Source organism: Gymnoscopelus braueri (assembly GCF_963280865.1).
Source record: "Gymnoscopelus braueri genome assembly, chromosome: 19".
NCBI lineage: Eukaryota > Metazoa > Chordata > Actinopteri > Myctophiformes > Myctophidae > Gymnoscopelus > Gymnoscopelus braueri.
This window is the reverse complement of record NC_137621.1, coordinates 14,053,337-14,070,195: the sequence shown is the minus strand read 5'-3', so window position 1 is coordinate 14,070,195 and position 16,859 is coordinate 14,053,337. Positions and strand designations below refer to the sequence as shown.

The 16,859-nt window shown below is 38.3% G+C and overlaps 3 protein-coding genes across 3 annotated transcripts; 2 read left to right on the top strand and 1 right to left on the bottom strand.

Moving 5' to 3' along the window:
- Positions 1 to 188: 188 nt before the first annotated feature.
- On the top strand, positions 189 to 4,620 carry mgst3b (microsomal glutathione S-transferase 3b). Its single transcript, XM_080413545.1, has 4 exons — positions 189 to 399; positions 1,157 to 1,279; positions 3,278 to 3,350; positions 3,819 to 4,620. Exons 1-4 carry the CDS (start codon positions 271 to 273, stop codon positions 3,917 to 3,919), a joined length of 426 nt encoding a protein of 141 aa, XP_080269671.1. The 5' UTR covers positions 189 to 270; the 3' UTR covers positions 3,920 to 4,620.
- A 637-nt stretch (positions 4,621 to 5,257) lies between these two features.
- Positions 5,258 to 11,611, top strand: tmem50a (transmembrane protein 50A). The gene is made up of 7 exons (XM_080413285.1): positions 5,258 to 5,362; positions 6,728 to 6,831; positions 8,744 to 8,856; positions 10,022 to 10,089; positions 10,298 to 10,390; positions 10,612 to 10,672; positions 10,801 to 11,611. The coding sequence occupies exons 2-7, from the start codon at positions 6,730 to 6,732 to the stop codon at positions 10,844 to 10,846; spliced, it is 483 nt and encodes a 160-aa protein (XP_080269411.1). The 5' UTR covers positions 5,258 to 5,362; positions 6,728 to 6,729; the 3' UTR covers positions 10,847 to 11,611.
- Positions 11,612 to 11,764: 153 nt separating this feature from the next.
- rhd (Rh blood group, D antigen) lies at positions 11,765 to 16,526 on the bottom strand (the record flags this gene model as incomplete). Its single annotated transcript, XM_080413284.1, has 10 exons — positions 11,765 to 12,048; positions 12,397 to 12,470; positions 12,729 to 12,808; positions 12,972 to 13,099; positions 13,302 to 13,439; positions 14,349 to 14,521; positions 14,627 to 14,774; positions 15,231 to 15,381; positions 15,567 to 15,756; positions 16,379 to 16,526. The coding sequence occupies 10 exons, from the start codon at positions 16,524 to 16,526 to the stop codon at positions 12,022 to 12,024; spliced, it is 1,257 nt and encodes a 418-aa protein (XP_080269410.1). The 3' UTR covers positions 11,765 to 12,021.
- Positions 16,527 to 16,859: the final 333 nt, after the last annotated feature.

Below are 16,859 nucleotides of genomic sequence, written 5' to 3'. Positions count from 1 at the left end.
GCTATTTGAAAATAGCCGATCTACAAGCTCACATTGCAACTACCAATATTTACAAGCAACTATGCAGGAAAAACAAGCCCAAAGTCGCTTATAATAAGTAGACATGGCAACGCTGTGTAGTGGTATTGCCCTTTAAAAACGTTGTCGGAGATATCGCGAGATCATAATATAACCCCTGCCCTCTTTATTATTCAATAGATTGCAGTGCACTACTGCTCTCGTAGGAAGCTTCTTACATTCACATTTCTTCTGCTTCCACATCGAATTGTAATGATGGATGTTCTAACAGTTTTGCCATCCAGCTTCGGATATGTCATATTAACTTATCTGTACAGCTGGATCATGTTAAGCTATCTTGGCATTAAGGTCGGGGCTGCTAGAAAGAAGTACGATGTCAAGGTAAGCCATCAGACATCAGTTTATTTATTCAGTTGGATTATATTATTCTTATTTACTTATTCAACTACAGAGTATAAGTTTGATTATTTTGCTCGTTGCAGTTTCATTAATGTGGTTTATTTATGGCATTCTGGCTGCGGTGAATTCAGAATACAGGAAGAGCTTAGCCTTAGATGAATTGGTTTCTATATGTATCCAGTGGTGGAAAAAGTACAAAAATGTTGTACTTGAGTAAAAGTATCAATGCTGCAATGTAGAAATAGTCAGTAAAAGTCCAGCATTCAAAATTTGCATCACTCATTATGCAGAATGTCACTTTTCACAAGTTATCATATATGTATAACATTTATTTAAAAATATTTTGAAAATAGCAGATCTACAAGCTCACAACACGTTGCGAGCTTGTAGATCGGCTATTTTCAAATAGCCAAAGTTCAAATAGGGCTGAAGTGATTAATGTATGTTTTGTAATAATAATAAAAATCTACAAAGTAACTACTAAAGTTTTCAAATAATTTTAGTGGAGTAAAAGTGCAACGTTTGTCTCTGAGATGTAGTGGAGTAGAAGTAAAAGTACTGAGTAAATGTACTTAGTTACTTTCCACTTAAGGTTTGCGGTCAAGTGCAAGCCTGGCTCAGGGAGTAGGATGCCCCTGCCATGCAGAGTCCCACCGTGGATCTTTAACATCATGTCCTGTGTTGTCGAATCAATCACCAGTGCCACTGATCGCTTTCTATGTATCCGTTGTCTTTGCAGTATCCTGATATGTACAGTGACAAGGATCAGGTGTTCAACTGCATCCAGAGAGCACACCAGAACACCCTGGAGGTCTACCCACAGTGGCTGGTCTTTCAAACCATTGCAGCTCTTGCCTATCCGGTATGTACTGTATCGTGATGTAGGCCAGTGTTACAGACTTGTAAGGGTCAATTTAGAACTCCCTCAAGGAACCTTGAGAGTCCCCGGACCCCACTTTGAGAACCACTGATGTAGGCTATTCACCTGTTTCCTAGGCTGTGTGTTTTCCACTTCCTGTCGATTTGATCCAATGAAATCCAATGAAACTGGTCAGATGACCAATGATATCCAATGAAATCGACAGGAAGTGGAAAACACACAGCCTAGGAAACGGGTGAATACATGATGTGATGTGTTCATTTAATTATGAGAGTGTACAAATCGATATCTGAGAGTTACACTTTTTTCCTTTATTTTTTAAATTCTCATGGTTAAATACACATTCAGGATTTTGCTGTCATTTTGCTGTCATTTTAAATAGTAAAGTTTGCTGTTTCATACATAATTTGTTAAAGTAAATCTCTGCTGTCGGGAGATTTTCAGGAAATGGAGGAGAAAAGAAAGGTTTTTAAAACAACACTATACTGCCTCATCACAGTTGGTATGGTGACTTTATACATTATCAGATACTTGAATGTGTCCTTATATTATCATCACTTTGCCCAACTACAGCTCAAGTGGAGTTAGGAGGTTTTTGACCATTAATCTGGAGATAGTTGTTTTGTCCATCATTGATTAGAAAGCCTAAGTTGGAGTTAAGTGGTTTAGTGGTATCGTCAGACCGCTTTTGAATACTTTTCATTGGTTCAATATTAGTAAAACCCACACACAGACGTAAAGGGTGTTCAATAGCACTGATTTATTTAAAAAAAAAGTTGAACGTTTGAGATTTCTGCCCGACAGCGACGATATTTTAAAGAATGTGGGAGGGTAAGCCATGATCTTTGGCATAAATACTTAAACAGATAACAGATAACAACAGGTCAAAGGTCAAGCTTGGAAAGCAGCGTCACAGTGACATGGCAGCTTTTCAACCAATCGTAAGAATTTAGCAGATTCTCCTATCCAGACTCAGAGCTTAAGTGCAAGATCACAGTAAATGGTAACCTTGTTACCAGTTTTATCTTCATCTCATGAGGAAATCTTCTTCAAAGTGTCAGGACTCAGAAGTACAGGAATTACAGGGCTGCTATGTTGTCCAGCCAGCGTTGCCAGATTTCGAGATAAAAACAAGCAACCAGGTCTATGAAAACAAGCCCAAAAGAAAATAAAAACGGCATTGATAGTTGCTTTTACAGAGAGTCAACCACTCCAACGTAAGTCAAACAAACTACACCGGCACTGCCCACACCGCAAAACAACCTTGGGGTATTGACATGGCTTGCGTTGCATTTGATGCAGATGGGTGACCATGCCCTTTACTTCATCATTTGTCTTTATTGTGTGTGTGTCTTTCATCTTTATTTGCATAAATTATCTAGCCAATAAAGCATTCTATTCTATTCTACTTTGATCTACATGTCTTTTGTATGAAAAGTGCTATATAAATCAATTGTATTCCGGCATGGCTCTGCAGGAGTCTAGCTCTCTATAACAGTGGTTCCCAAACTTTTTAGCTCAAGACCCAAAATAGCAGATCTGCAAGCTCACAATGCGTCGCGAGCTTGTATATCTGCTATTTTCACTACTTCTTGAACGAATAATGTTGGCATTGTTTTAAATTGATGAAAAGTTGTAAAAAAATAAGTTTAAACGTTTTTTTTGTTTTTTACATCTTTTGAAATGATATTTTTTTGAATGTAGGAAACAGAAAAAAAGGGTTATTTACACGCGACCCATACAAATTGATCCCAAACAAGGGTCCCGACCCACTGTTTGGGAATATCTCTAAGAGGGTCAGTGTGTCCAGAGCTAATCTTGCGAACCACTGGACTATCAGTGCTACATTTCTTGTACACACTGCCAGTAGGCCACAGAAGTACTTCCACACATGTTTTTCACATAATGTTTTATGCTTTTTGAAATATTTAACTTAAATTAATTATTATTATTATTATTCTTATGTTTTGACCATCTCAGTTAACAGCAGCTGTACTGGGGGCCATCTGGGTGACCAGTAGGTTCTCGTATGCCTGGGGCTACTATACAGGAGGTAACGTCATTACTCAAACATCAGGAGTTTTATTAGTGATATAGTAACTTATGGCTTTATCACTTTTTTCATGGAACATAGAATGAAATATCACTTTATTTATTTGTTTATTTGGACCTACACAAACACACATATTCACTGGTTTGTTAAACAGTCCATGATTTAAGGAATCATTTGTCTCAGATTGATTAAAAGTTATATGAGTATGTTCAAATGTAACAAACTGTGCTATTATGCCATGATGGTGGCAGATCATGTATTTCCTGACATTGTTATTATGTATTTCATAAGAGAGAACTGACATTTTATGTTTTAGAAAAAAAGTTATTGAACAAGAAGTAAGATTAATAAACAGTTATTCTTTGTGAATGAATACACTATGGCTGTATATGAAACAGCTTGATATTGTGTTTTGTTGGAAGTTAGTCTTATTAAGTTTTTTGTTTTGTTTTGTTTTTTCCTTCCCAGAGCCAGCCAAGAGGATGAACGGTGCCTACGGGTACATTGGATACTTAGGAGTCATCTGTGTCTCCATCCGTGTGGCCCTGCAGTTGCTTGGAGTCTTTTAACCACTGAGGCCAATTCTACATATCGTCTCTGTTGGGTAGAAACCTCATAAAACCTCATATCACATATAAACCTCAAAATTGAGCTTCAAGATTCAAAGATTGTATTTGTGGCATGATGCTCTTACGTGTATGTGCAGTGAAATGTTGAGGCAGACGCCATCAGACTGTGCTAACAATGTCCAATATATATTTTACAAGGAATAATGCTATGGTAATAAATCCTATAATACATAACAATAAACATTTAGGAATGTATTGATCTGTTCTGGCAGATATATGTCCCGTTTCCCCAGTCATGTAACATTGAACCACTAGAGCTGTACAAGTCTGTAAATTCTTTTTATATCATACAAATGTGACGCAGAATGTATTTAGAGAGTTGCTACTCTTGCTTGTTGATGACCACTAACTTTGATGTGTCTTTCTGTTTTGCAATGTTTGTTGTAATCTTCCATTCCAGTGAAACAACCACCATTTGATAAATTGCAATAAACAAGGAGTGGCCATTTACCCATGTACCCAATTGATTGAATATTCACGTTTATGAACAGAGCTCTAGCCTACAGAGTGATTGTAAGCATTCCAGTAGCAGCATCAAGTACCATGTGACTCACACATGAGCTCTGGCAAATCTGTTAAGCCTATACCAAATGGCTTGACTCTGACTCATCATGTACAAAATACAATAAAATCTTGATCAATATCTTCCAAGTATGTGACTCATATTTTCATGTACAACCTGATTATAAACGGTCACAATCATGGAATTGTGTTTACTCCTTGTTTATTTAAAAAAATAGCAGTTTGCAACTAAAAAAAAGAGTAGCAATACAAGGTCTGCACTGCTAAGAGGATTTTAAACCCAAGAAAGCCTCTATGGCTTTATTGTTTCCATTGGGGTCCTTTGTACTCAATTCACCGAAGAAAGTGTAAAACAAAATAAAGAGTGGCTGTTTTTATAGTAACTTTTGTCACTCTGTTAACATTCTATAAGTTCCATAAAATGTCAACAAGTAAAGATGACCCGAGATTATGTGCTTTCAACGTTCAACCACAAACGCTGTTACACCGAAATTGGTGACTCGTAGATTTATTTGACGCCAGATGACGCAAATTTACGCTGAAAAGACTTGGTTGGTCTACTTTGTTACTTAATGTTACACTGGCTGTCACATTATCTGCATTAGATGTCAGGCTTCACACATATTCGGAGTTCAGCACTATAAAGACAATGACAAAAATGTATTCTCATTCTATGGACCCATGAACTAAACAGTGAAATTTGGAGTTACTGAAATCGATAGGCCACTAATGTCGTTGCAACTGACCTCCCAACATCAACTGGGTGTGGATCGATTGCGCATGTGTGTGACCAACAGAGCTCTCTCTCGGAAGCAAAGTAGAGCGTCCAGGGGGTCTACATCAAAAAACCCTAAAGAAAAGGTAACGTTACCCTACAATATGAAATGTCATTACTGTAATAATGTCGAGATGGACACTGTCGTGTGTTAACGAAGTTGTCTTTTGAGTTAAATCATGATTTGATGCGATATACGCAACATGAAGGAACCTCAAGGAAATGCTCGTTAACCGTGTTGCCATGTCTGCTTATTATAAGCGAATTTGGGCTTGATTTTCTGTAAAGTTGCTTGTAAAATGTTGGTAGTTTATTGGGGTTGCGTTTTGTTGGGCTTGTTTCTAAAGTGTAGATGCTTATTCGGGTCTTAATTGTTTCCTAAGGTTGTTTGAACTAGTGATTCTTCTTCTCAAACATTTATTGAAAAAAGCATATCTACAAACTCACAACGTGTTGTGAGCTTGTAGATCTGCTATTTTCAAATAAAGTGGCCGCTTGTTTGCCTGGACCTAGTTGCTTATTTCTCTCACAAAATCTGGCAACACTGCTTGATGATGCCAAAGCCCTGGAACAAAAGACTCCGGCGTTTAAAGCACTCTTTTAATAAAGCGTGAGTCTGTCGTTTGTTGTGACACTCATAAGATGAATACTTTAAAGACTTTGTTATGAAAGGAAAGCTAAATAGAGGCGTTATTTACTCTTAAAAATATAATTTTTACACGATTGTTGTTGGTTTGTGTATGAGCCAGAGAGTGTTTCATCGGCCTCATTGTTACACCACATTTACGCATAAGGATATACCAACAAACATCGAAACAGGTTTTTTACTTGGCTTGGATGTTAATTAATATTATAACTTGTTGGTTATTGGTTGTTGTTAATGGGAGAATTGCATGCAGTATCTATGACCCGAGATTAATTCTCGTATTTTAAATACGAGAATATATATATGATGGCAAATATGATGCAAATGCTAATAGTATTTGCATCATATTTGTTTAATCGTGTCAGTGTTATGTTAACTGAACCCTGTCTCTGTCCAGTGGTGGAAATAACTAAGTACATTCACTCAAGTATTGAAGTACAATTTTGAGGTATTTTTTTTTACTTTAATGAAGTATTCCCAATTTTCAGTACTTTTACTTCTACTCCACTACATCGCAGAGGCACTACAATTATTTGAAAACTTAAGTTACTAGTTACTTTGTAGATTTGAGTACTTTTACTTGTACTTTTTAGTATATTTTGATTACCAAACGTTTACTTGTAACAGGGTGTTTCTACATTGCAGTATTGATACTTTTACTTAAGTAAATCATTTGAGTACTTTTTCCACTACTGCATGCAGTATCTATGACCAGAAATGTAGTATTTGCTATTTGCATTATATGTTTTTCATAGTGTCAATGTGTTTATGCTAACCGAACCCTGTCTCTGTCCTCTTTTATCAGTCATGTCTGGATTCCTGGACGGAATACGGTGTGGAGATTGTGAGTGCAATGTGGACTGGGGCGAGAGAAGAAACACCATCGCATCTATAGCAGCTGGAGTTCTGGTATGTTGTGAACTTGTGATTATAATGTTACCTCACTTAGTTTTGAGCTTGTCAATTATATATATAAGTCCCATTTGAGGGTTCTTTACCTCTAATGAGCATTTATTAACCATTTGTAGCAATTTTACAATGTACAATTTAGGCATCTAACAGGTACGCTTATTCACAGAGAATCGTGCTGCGTTCACACACCGGCAGCTATATAGTCTACCATTAATTTCCAATGGAAGCCAGCAGCTACAAAGCCTACAACAGCTACAAAGCCAGTTGAGCTGGCTTCAACTTCAGAAACAAAGTGAAAGCTGTGCTGTGTGGCTTTGTATCTTATCTTTTGTATCTGCCAGCGTGAACGCAGCATTACAAGTGCAAGATTCGAGTAAATGACATGAAGCCTACTAGCCTAGTCAACAAATTACAGGCTATGGTAAATGCCATGGTCATGTAAGTAGAGTCCAAAGAAAATAATCAAGTGCTACAAAGTAACTAGGTATGCCATGTACTATCAAACCTAGCATCTGTCTTAACAACATGCTATCTAAATAACATTCTTAGAATTTGTGGTTAAGCAAACAGTATTATGTGTAACTAAATAACGTGAACAAGTAACAAACATACATCATTTGATAGGGACAGATACGGTGTACAAGCTTACGCATATACAGTCTGAGAACAGATATCCAATGCATGTATCATAGTGGAATCTAATTTACAATGAAGGGCTTTAGTGAAATTAAGAGATTTCTAGAAATTCGAAATAAAAACAGTGAGGCTAAAGGAAGTCGTGAGTACGTCCAGATGCATTAAAACACAGGTTAAAAATATCAAATGAATTGTACAACTAGCTACAAATTCAATAAAACTCATAATTAGTAATACCGTAGCACAGACAAGTATAGTATCTATGGAACAATAGGCAACAAGAAGGGATTCAAAGAGGAGTGCTAGGGGGTGAGGTGGAGACCGAAGAAGTGTGTTTTCGGACTGCGTGTTTACCTGTTTACTTCTTGCTGAAGTTTTACACATCAGGGTGTCTGCGATAGTATTCAATTGTTACAAAGTTATTACATGTATTTATTTAAAAAGACAAAAAAGTAAAAATTGTCTTAACACATTGGGTGCCAGCATTTTTTCATAACAACTTACGTTGGGTGCCAGCATTCTCCCCATTGACTGCGCTTTGCTGTTTAAAGCTCTAGACTCCACGAGGAGCAAATCCATGTAAAAAAAAACATCCATTCATGTTGCGCGATGACCCTGGCTACAGCCTGGAACGATAACATTTCACTCGCGAGTTACAATGGGGGGGGATCGCGCATCGCGCATGACCGGTTTTCCCCACCGGAAACAGATTCGGAGATATAGGTGTTTTAAAGAAGGAAATAGACAGGAAGTGGATGGCAGCCATGTTTTTGTTTTTCCGGTGATCTATCTGGCCTATCCTTCTCAAGATCACAATGGGTACTCCCAGAGCTGCTCTAGCCCCGCCCGTGTGGAGAAAAACGAAAAAAACAAAAAGACATATTTCACGGTCTGGACCGTGTTCGGCACCGGACCGCTACTCTGCGCAAACACGGTTCAGACCGTGTTTGGCACCCGATGTGTTAAAAAAGGCCAGACACGCAGCTGCTGTCGCGTCACATTTCCAGAGGACATCAGTAAGCATTTAGCAATACAATAGAGTCGTCCGATCTCCAGATTGCTGGTTCTCAGGTAATGAATAGCTACTATGAGTCGATCTAGTATTCAGGTGATAAATGCACTGGGTGTGGTCCCACTCCCTGGGTGTGGTACTTAATAAACAATAGATGTTTTGACCTTAATTAAATTAGGGGTATCTGGAGTAATGAGCGTCGATTAACATTGATTCATCATGTCAACGTTGATGTATAATGAACGCATCATGTCATTTCAGTTCTTCACTGGGTGGTGGATCATCATTGATGCAGCGGTGAAATACCCAGATGAGGCGATATTCCATCATGCTTATCACACATGTGGAGTCATCGCTACGGTGGCCTTTCTCATGTGAGTAATTTACAGTATTAACATCTTTAATCCTGCATTTTGGGCAAGTCATTACTGCCCCCCACACACACACACACACACACACACACACGATCGTTACCTAGCCTACACATTTGTGTATTGGGTATTGGCCACTCTGAGTACCATCTCTCTGTCTGCTCTGTGTCCGACTGTGTGAACGGCACTACCTTTCACGCTGAACGCCACAACAACACCAGGTGAAACCCATCAACTGCTGATTGGTGTGTGTAGGCTACAGAACAATGGAAGACAACTACCCGTTTTGCATAGACACACTTGCACCAACTCCATTGTGTAGCTGCTACGCATACAGAGAAACCAGAGAGGAGTTGGCGAAAAATTTATGAGCCAAAGCAAGTGTTTTTTTTAAAAGCAACATTTTTAGTTTCATGGCAGTGTGACTGGGAATTTAAAGAACATTCTTGGGATTTGACACCCTCAAGTAGGTTACCACATCTCTCTGAATGGGTAAAGGTTATTGAAATGTTAAATTTTGGGTTTAAAATAATAGAAACAAGTTTCGCCCATGTTTAGGCTATTTACACGCACCATTGCAAAGTGATGACGTTACTGATGTTTAGACTAGAAAGGAGTGCTTCAGGTGTTCAAGTGCAAATACATCAAGGTATCTTTATAACGCTGCACTCCTAGAGGTGCAAAATCTCCATCTCTTTGTAACTTGGCACAACTGAAGTAGCGTCTCTCTCAAGCTCTATTTTATAAACAAATGCAATGTTCCATGGAGTTCTTCTAACTCAACTTGATTTTCCCTAAAATAGACAGTCAGAAAATTACATATACATTTACAATCTAGCCATTCTTGGTCTGCATCAGATCAACTTATAACTGTCAAGTAACAACATATTAAAGTGCTTTGTTAATTAAACTCAGAAGGAAGAGTTTAATGTAACCATGGACTTGATGGAGAACATCGTGACGTCATTATGTGGCCACGCCCCCACCATAATGTCCCCCCACGTCGTTTATCAATCCGGCAGCCCTGGCTTGTATATCTGTTACTCTTGTGGATTTGTTACCAACAAATGTAATAAGATCAGTCAATGTAAAACTGACCACTACTGTGCCAAATAGCTTGTGAGATTTTTATGGTTTTGTGTAATTGTTCTCTTGTGGATCTGTCTAGGATAAATGCTGTATCGAATGGCCAAGTAAGAGGAGACAGCTACAGCGAAGGCTGCATTGGACAGACAGGTATGTATCTACAGTCAACTTTGTTGTCAAGCTCATACACAAATATAGGAACATTAACATTGAATAAATTAGATTTAATAAGCTATGAGGGATGTGAATGGATAATGCATCAATAACGAATCCTTTAATTGTAGCATTTTAAAAGTCAGAATACCTCTTCTGACTAACTTCAGACAGTTTGCTTATTATACTGTTGTAATGTGTGCAGGTGCTCGTATTTGGCTGTTCATCGGCTTCATGCTGGCTTTTGGCTCCCTCATCGCCTCCATGTGGATCCTGTTTGGAGGTTTCGTAGTGCCTCGTAAGTCCTGCGTGTCTATTTTAGGGCTGCAACTAAACATTATTTACATAGTCAATTCATATGTTTGTATTCAATTAATCTACGTGATTCATTTTAGCTTGCAGATCTACTATTTTCGCCACATTGGTCACCCCACACTATTGGCGCTAGGTTTCATGTGGTTAGAGATTTTACAGAATGAAAAAGTGTAATACACAGATCCCTTTCTACATCTCTTACAGAAAAACCTGTCGTGTACCCTGGTATTGCTATTTTCTTCCAAAACGCTTTCATTTTCTTCGGGTAAGTTGATGCTTCTCAAAGCGTTCATATTTGCCACCCACATCTGACATATCCGAACAAGTCGTTGCTGTAATTAAAACCTGTATGGTGCTTCATTATATAACGGGACATACACTTTTCTCCTTTAGGGGTTTGGTGTTCAAGTTTGGAAGGACAGAGGACCTGTGGCAGTAATGGACTTTTCGTGTGTTTGCCTGTCCATTGTTATACTCTCTGCTTTCTATACTGTATAAGACATTATGCTTTAGTGTTTATTTACTTTATATAATGACTTTTGTTTTTAGCTTTCAGATTAACGCATATGTAAATTTTATTTATATATCTGGCTCTACAAAGGCTAAATTCAGAACATTCGAAGCACAATTTACCATTATTGATTCCTTGAAAGCCACATTTCCTTTTTTACGAACTTTTCCAAATATGACACAGCTTGCCGTATGTCTCTTCTCACTCCAGAGTTAACCACTCCAAATAAGTGAATCTGTATCTGGTTAGAATGGTTTACATCTTTGAATTGTGTGTCTTGGGAATCTAGAGGTCTTTCCTACGTAAGATGTCTGCAGAAAAAAAGTTCAACACATTTCAACTCTGGCATATACCGTGAACTGTTCACCCTTCTTTTGGCCATACTTACTGCGTAATGAGTACTGAGTAATGTTACTCCATCAATTGAAACTGCGCTTGAATGGGAATAGTCTAAGTCATTGAGTTACAGTAACAGTACAAGCTTTCAGTGAGAGAAATGTGTCATAAATAATACTGTATGAAAATTATATATTTACTGAATGTAACAATATGGGATGAGGCTGTTTTTATTTCTCTCTCTCTGAGATAACAGTGTGGGATCTTCAACCTTGGCTTGCAGTCATAAAGATGTATTGTTGATGGTTGATAAAATGTACTGCTGAGCTGAGATCATAAAAGGAATGTTTGACAGTTGTACTACATTATTTGTGTGTGTCCTCCAGGTATGCATCTGCAATGCTTCTACATGTGCCTATCACACACAGACAATGCGGTATTATCAACAGCCATGGCAGCAATAACCATGGCGTTCAAATTTTATTTATATTTTTCCAAAGATTTAAAAATGTTCACCAAAAAATTAAAAGTGAAAATAGCAGATCTTCAATCTCACAACAGGACGCTATGCGCTCCAAGCTTTTAGAGCTGCTATTTTCAACATGCAACGAAGTATAGGTCTTTTGCACACTTACAGTTTATTACTCGTTGTCCTCATCAACCACAAAAATGTAATTACTATTCATGAAAAGTAACAATTGTATGCAATTCCATACAATGCTTGCTTCCAATACAAGACTTTAACCAAGCGTCCCATCACCAGCTTCTTACTTCCGCACTGCAAGATGGGGAAACTGCAAAACATGAAAGCACTGATTATTATGTCATCAATACATTTTGTTGTACTTTTTGCTGCTTTGTTGGAGTTTATTTTCTTTTGACGTGTACAGTATAGTAATTTATATAGTGAAGTAACTACTGTTTATTACTATTACTGCTATGATGAGGAGAAATAATATTACATGAAATACAAATAGGAGTCAACACTGATAAAATAAGTTTTATACATGATTTAAAAGATCAGTGATTTTCAACAGCTGATTTTAACTGCTATATGTTTTGCTTGCGATATTTCCTTTGCCACCTTATGGGTCAAATATCTCATCAGATAATCAGTCCACTCAATGCTCTTTATCATTTACCTCCCAGAAAGCCTGATCATCAAAACATTTCTTGTCTTGTGGTGGTCTCCAGAAATTCCATTTAAGAAGGAGCCCTTGAAGAACACACAAAAGGTTGATCAGAGTGGCTGATGGGTAATGTAGTACTTCACAATTATTAACAACACTGCCATGGTGAACCTACCTGAGCTGAGTTCTGGGAAACTTTTTCAATTCATGAAGTGAAAACATTTCATGAATAAAATAAAATATAAAAATAAAATATTATATATAATATATTCTATTTAATACACTTCCTGCATGCCTTCTTTTTAATTGGAAAATGACAAGGATGAAAAGAAAAGAAAGCTCACCTGTTAGGATTCCCATGGTCATACTCAGACTTAAGGTGATGAGGAGAGTGCAAATATGAAACACAGCAAACCGGATTGCCCTGAGAGAAGGACATGCAAGTCAGACCATATATGTGTGTGTGTGTGTGTGTGTGTGTGTGTGTGTGTGTGTGTGTGTGTGTGTGTGTGTGTGTGTGTGTGTGTGTGTGTGTGTGTGTGTGTGTGTGTGTGTGTGTGTGTGTTTAGGTATAAATATTCTCCTACGTTGTCATGTCTCCAGAGTCAGCTAGCTGCAGGATGAGATGTGCTAGCCATCCCAGGAGTCCAGGCAGTCCGTGTGTACTGAAGACACCACAGGTGTCATGGCACTCGAAGCCAAGCAGCATGTGGAGCTACAAGACACAGGAGGTGTCAACTCGTATTTTTAACCAAAATAGCAGATCTACAATCTGTTGTGAGCTTGTAGATCTGCAATTTTTTCTATTTAAAAAAAAATAAGATGACAAACTTGTTTTTTAAATGTTCCCAAAATAGGGATGCCAGGTTGGTGGATAAATTCAATTCAGGGGAATGTGTTCATCTGGTGATCCAAACCTTTAAGTAACGGAATCCCAGGGTTGATATCACAGCAGCAGTAAACCCAATTGCCATGGCGACCCACGGTAGATGAACCGCAGACATGGAAACCCCGATAGCAACACCACCGGCAAGCGTGCATCTCAGTAAGTGGCCCTGATGGGGAAATAGAGACATGAACAATTTAGCACAAAATCCTCAATAATATTAACGTGTAACGTGTGTATTGTAGTCCTCCCTCAAACTTTTTATGAAGAGTTCCAGTAGAATTGGGAGCTTTATCAAAAATATGAACCAGGATTTGAAGCCTCACGGTCACCTGATAGACTACTGTAAATGCAACGTAATGACACTAATGACATTAAACTGAAACAGAAGATATTTTAACTTGGCTAAAATGGTTGTCTGCCTCTTTTAGTATTAATTTGTATTTGCACTAAAACAGTGTAATTTAAGATATTTTCTGATTACTTTTAAGGCACTTCATGGCCTGGTCCCCAATGACATTTTTGAGTTATGAACCCCTTATGAGCCAGTGCGCAGCCTGAGGCAACATGCTGGCAGTTCCTGAGTGGAGGCTGAAAACAAAGGGTGACACCTGGTGACCGTTTCTTTGCTGCCAGGGCTCCTCAACTCTGGAACGACCTGCCTGTACAGTTCAGGGCAAGATAAATTCACTGTCTTCTTTTAAATCACTTCTTAAAACTTTGATCAAAAGGCCACAATTAAAAATTATAAATGAGATTAAAGTTCTTATTTCTCACTGTACTTTATATTTTACACATGTCATCAGGTTTTTATTCTGTTGCTCATTAAATCTTCAGTTCTATGTAAAGACAGTTCTTTTGTTTGTTTTATTATTATTATTATTATTATTATTATTATTATTATTATTAGTAGTAGTAGTGTCATTGCATCACATCACTTTATTAGTGCTAGTAGTAGTAGTATATCCGCTCAACCCACTTATAACCACTTGACGTGACTGATCCCCTTTCCATGTTGGCTTTGGCCATTGGAATAGAATACAGTTTAAAAATAATTAAAAATAAAATGGAATCATACCGGGTTGAGTCTGCCTTTGGGGCTTGTGAGCACAGACACAGCGGCTGCTGTCACTGCGCTGACTGCCAGGGCCAGGTAGGTGCTGCAGACCGCTGCCAGCTTGCTTCCAGGACGGTCGTGGTCCACCAACTCAGAGTTAAAACTGGGCCAGAACATCCACAGAAACAGTGTCCCTGGAGAGTGGAGGCAGCAGAAGAGATTAATTCTAATGGGATCCGACCTCACCTGTTTGCGATGCTCTTGTTACTTTTTACCCCCCTCCCCGGTCTGGTACACACCCAGCATGGAGAACAGTCCTGTTTTACGGTCAAACTTCTCCTTCTCATATGGATGCTGTGATTCTTTGCGGTACAGGGCCCGTGCCAGTGTCAGTCCAAAGAAGGACCCGAAGACGTGAAGCATCATCATGCTGTTCAGATGCCGGAGCTACAGTTACAAAACATCATCATCAGCCAAGATTTGTTCATATAAACATCATGATATTCATATTGGTATACAAGGATTGATTGATTGATTGATTGATTGATTGATTGATTGATTGAATACTTTATTAACAGTTTGCAAAGACAAGCACATGGAAGTACAGATCAACACAAGGTCTGTTAAGAGGATTTTAAACCCAAGAAAGCACTATGGCTTGTTTCCATTGGGGTCCTTTGTACTCAATTCATCGGGAAAAAAATTGGGGGCTGCAGTTACAAAACATCAGTATTCGTATGCAAGCAAAACATTTATCAACTTGCCTGATGTTATTGTGTTAACAATGTCAGTGTCAATGTCAGACATAAGAATGTGTGGGATTTTACTGTGTTATAATGCTATAGTATGCGCACCATGATGAATATGAAGAAGGCAGAAACAAGAACAGGAGGAAACCCCTACCTTCAGGAAAGTCTGGAGGAGCCATCCATTGAGGATGAACCCTGACACCTCCAGCAATGCAACAACAAGAAGCTGGACGGGGTTTGTCTTACCAAGCACTGCGCCCATCGAAATGAGGGCGGAAGCAGCACATATCTCTGCAACAACCAAGCTATGGAGAAACACAGTGAGCTTATGTGAATATGATCACATCATGTCTGTAATTATTCAGACATGTATGTGACATTAATGTGTGCACAGGTGGATAAAAAGGGTCCAGTTAGGTCCAACAAGACAGGTACATATATTTGAATATTTGATCCATTTTTCATGCTTGGTTTTTAGACAATATCCTACCTTCTCAGACCGACCGTGAACTTTCCTCTAAGAGACGACCAGGATTGAATTCCATTGAGGATGACTGCCCACTGAGTGGCTATGACTGCCACAAGGAGGTTGAATCCGGAGCTGCTGAAGCCATACCTCACTAGAAACGTGCCGAGGAATCCAAAACCAAAAATCACTGCCACGTTCACATCCTGGAACACTGAGAGTCACAAACACAGACAACAGGTAATAATGCTTAATATACTTGAATTTGCACCAGTTCTATCATTTAAATGTTGTCTCGGGCTGCCATAGAAAAGAGGCTTGGAAAGCCTTATCCATCTCAACTGGAGCCATTGCTGACTCTCCTCTCTCAGTGTCCAAGTCAACCGACCATGAGCTTATCATCAGCAAACAGTTATAGCGGCCCCTCCCCATTCTACAGCAAGGTCTGCATTTAAAAAAATTAAAGACTCCATTTAAATCAGAATGTGAAATGCTTATTGACTGAAGGACTGACACTGAGGATTTCACTGTAGTATACAGTAGATGCATCTATATATCTGCAGATGAGAATGTTTTTTTGATTGATTTATTGATTGATTGATGTTTTTATTGACAAAAATGCATATATTTGTATATGTCAAAAGGATAGAACGCAAAACAAACTGGAGAGCTTATTTCCATTAGCTCTAGAGCTTATTTCCACTGTGGTCCTGACTGCAAATGTGTGTGTAAACTGAGTGCCATGTGGGGACATATAGTGGAAAAATATAATCAATAATAAAAAACATTCATAATATGTGTTAGCTCTATCTTTCCCTTTCCTCTAAACTTCTCACCTGGATAAAGGTCGCTGAAAGTCTCATCTTTGTCACTCGTGTGTTCGAGCTCAGCGTAAAAGCCGTATATCACAATAAATCCTGTCTGCAAAAACAAAAGGAGGGGAGCCAGACGCGAACGCAGACTTGGTGCATACTGAGGAGCCATAACATAAATGTAGTTTTCTACGCAGTTCTCACACTGAAGTCCTTTGAAAAAGGAGGCGCAACCCACTGCAAGGCCTGCTCTTATCTGATCCTGTTGCTGCCAGAAATATTTTGCCAGACATTTTCGTACCATCACTCTTTGGAACTGGAAGAAAGAAATCTATCATCTTATTCATAAAAAAAAGTTGTAGCTTTAGGTGCTCTATCGGACACTTTTATGATAAGAATGGCCAATGTAAAATTCAATCAATTCATTATTATTATTATTATTATTATTATTATTATTATTATTATTATTATTATTATTATTATTATTAGTAGTAGTAGTAGTAGT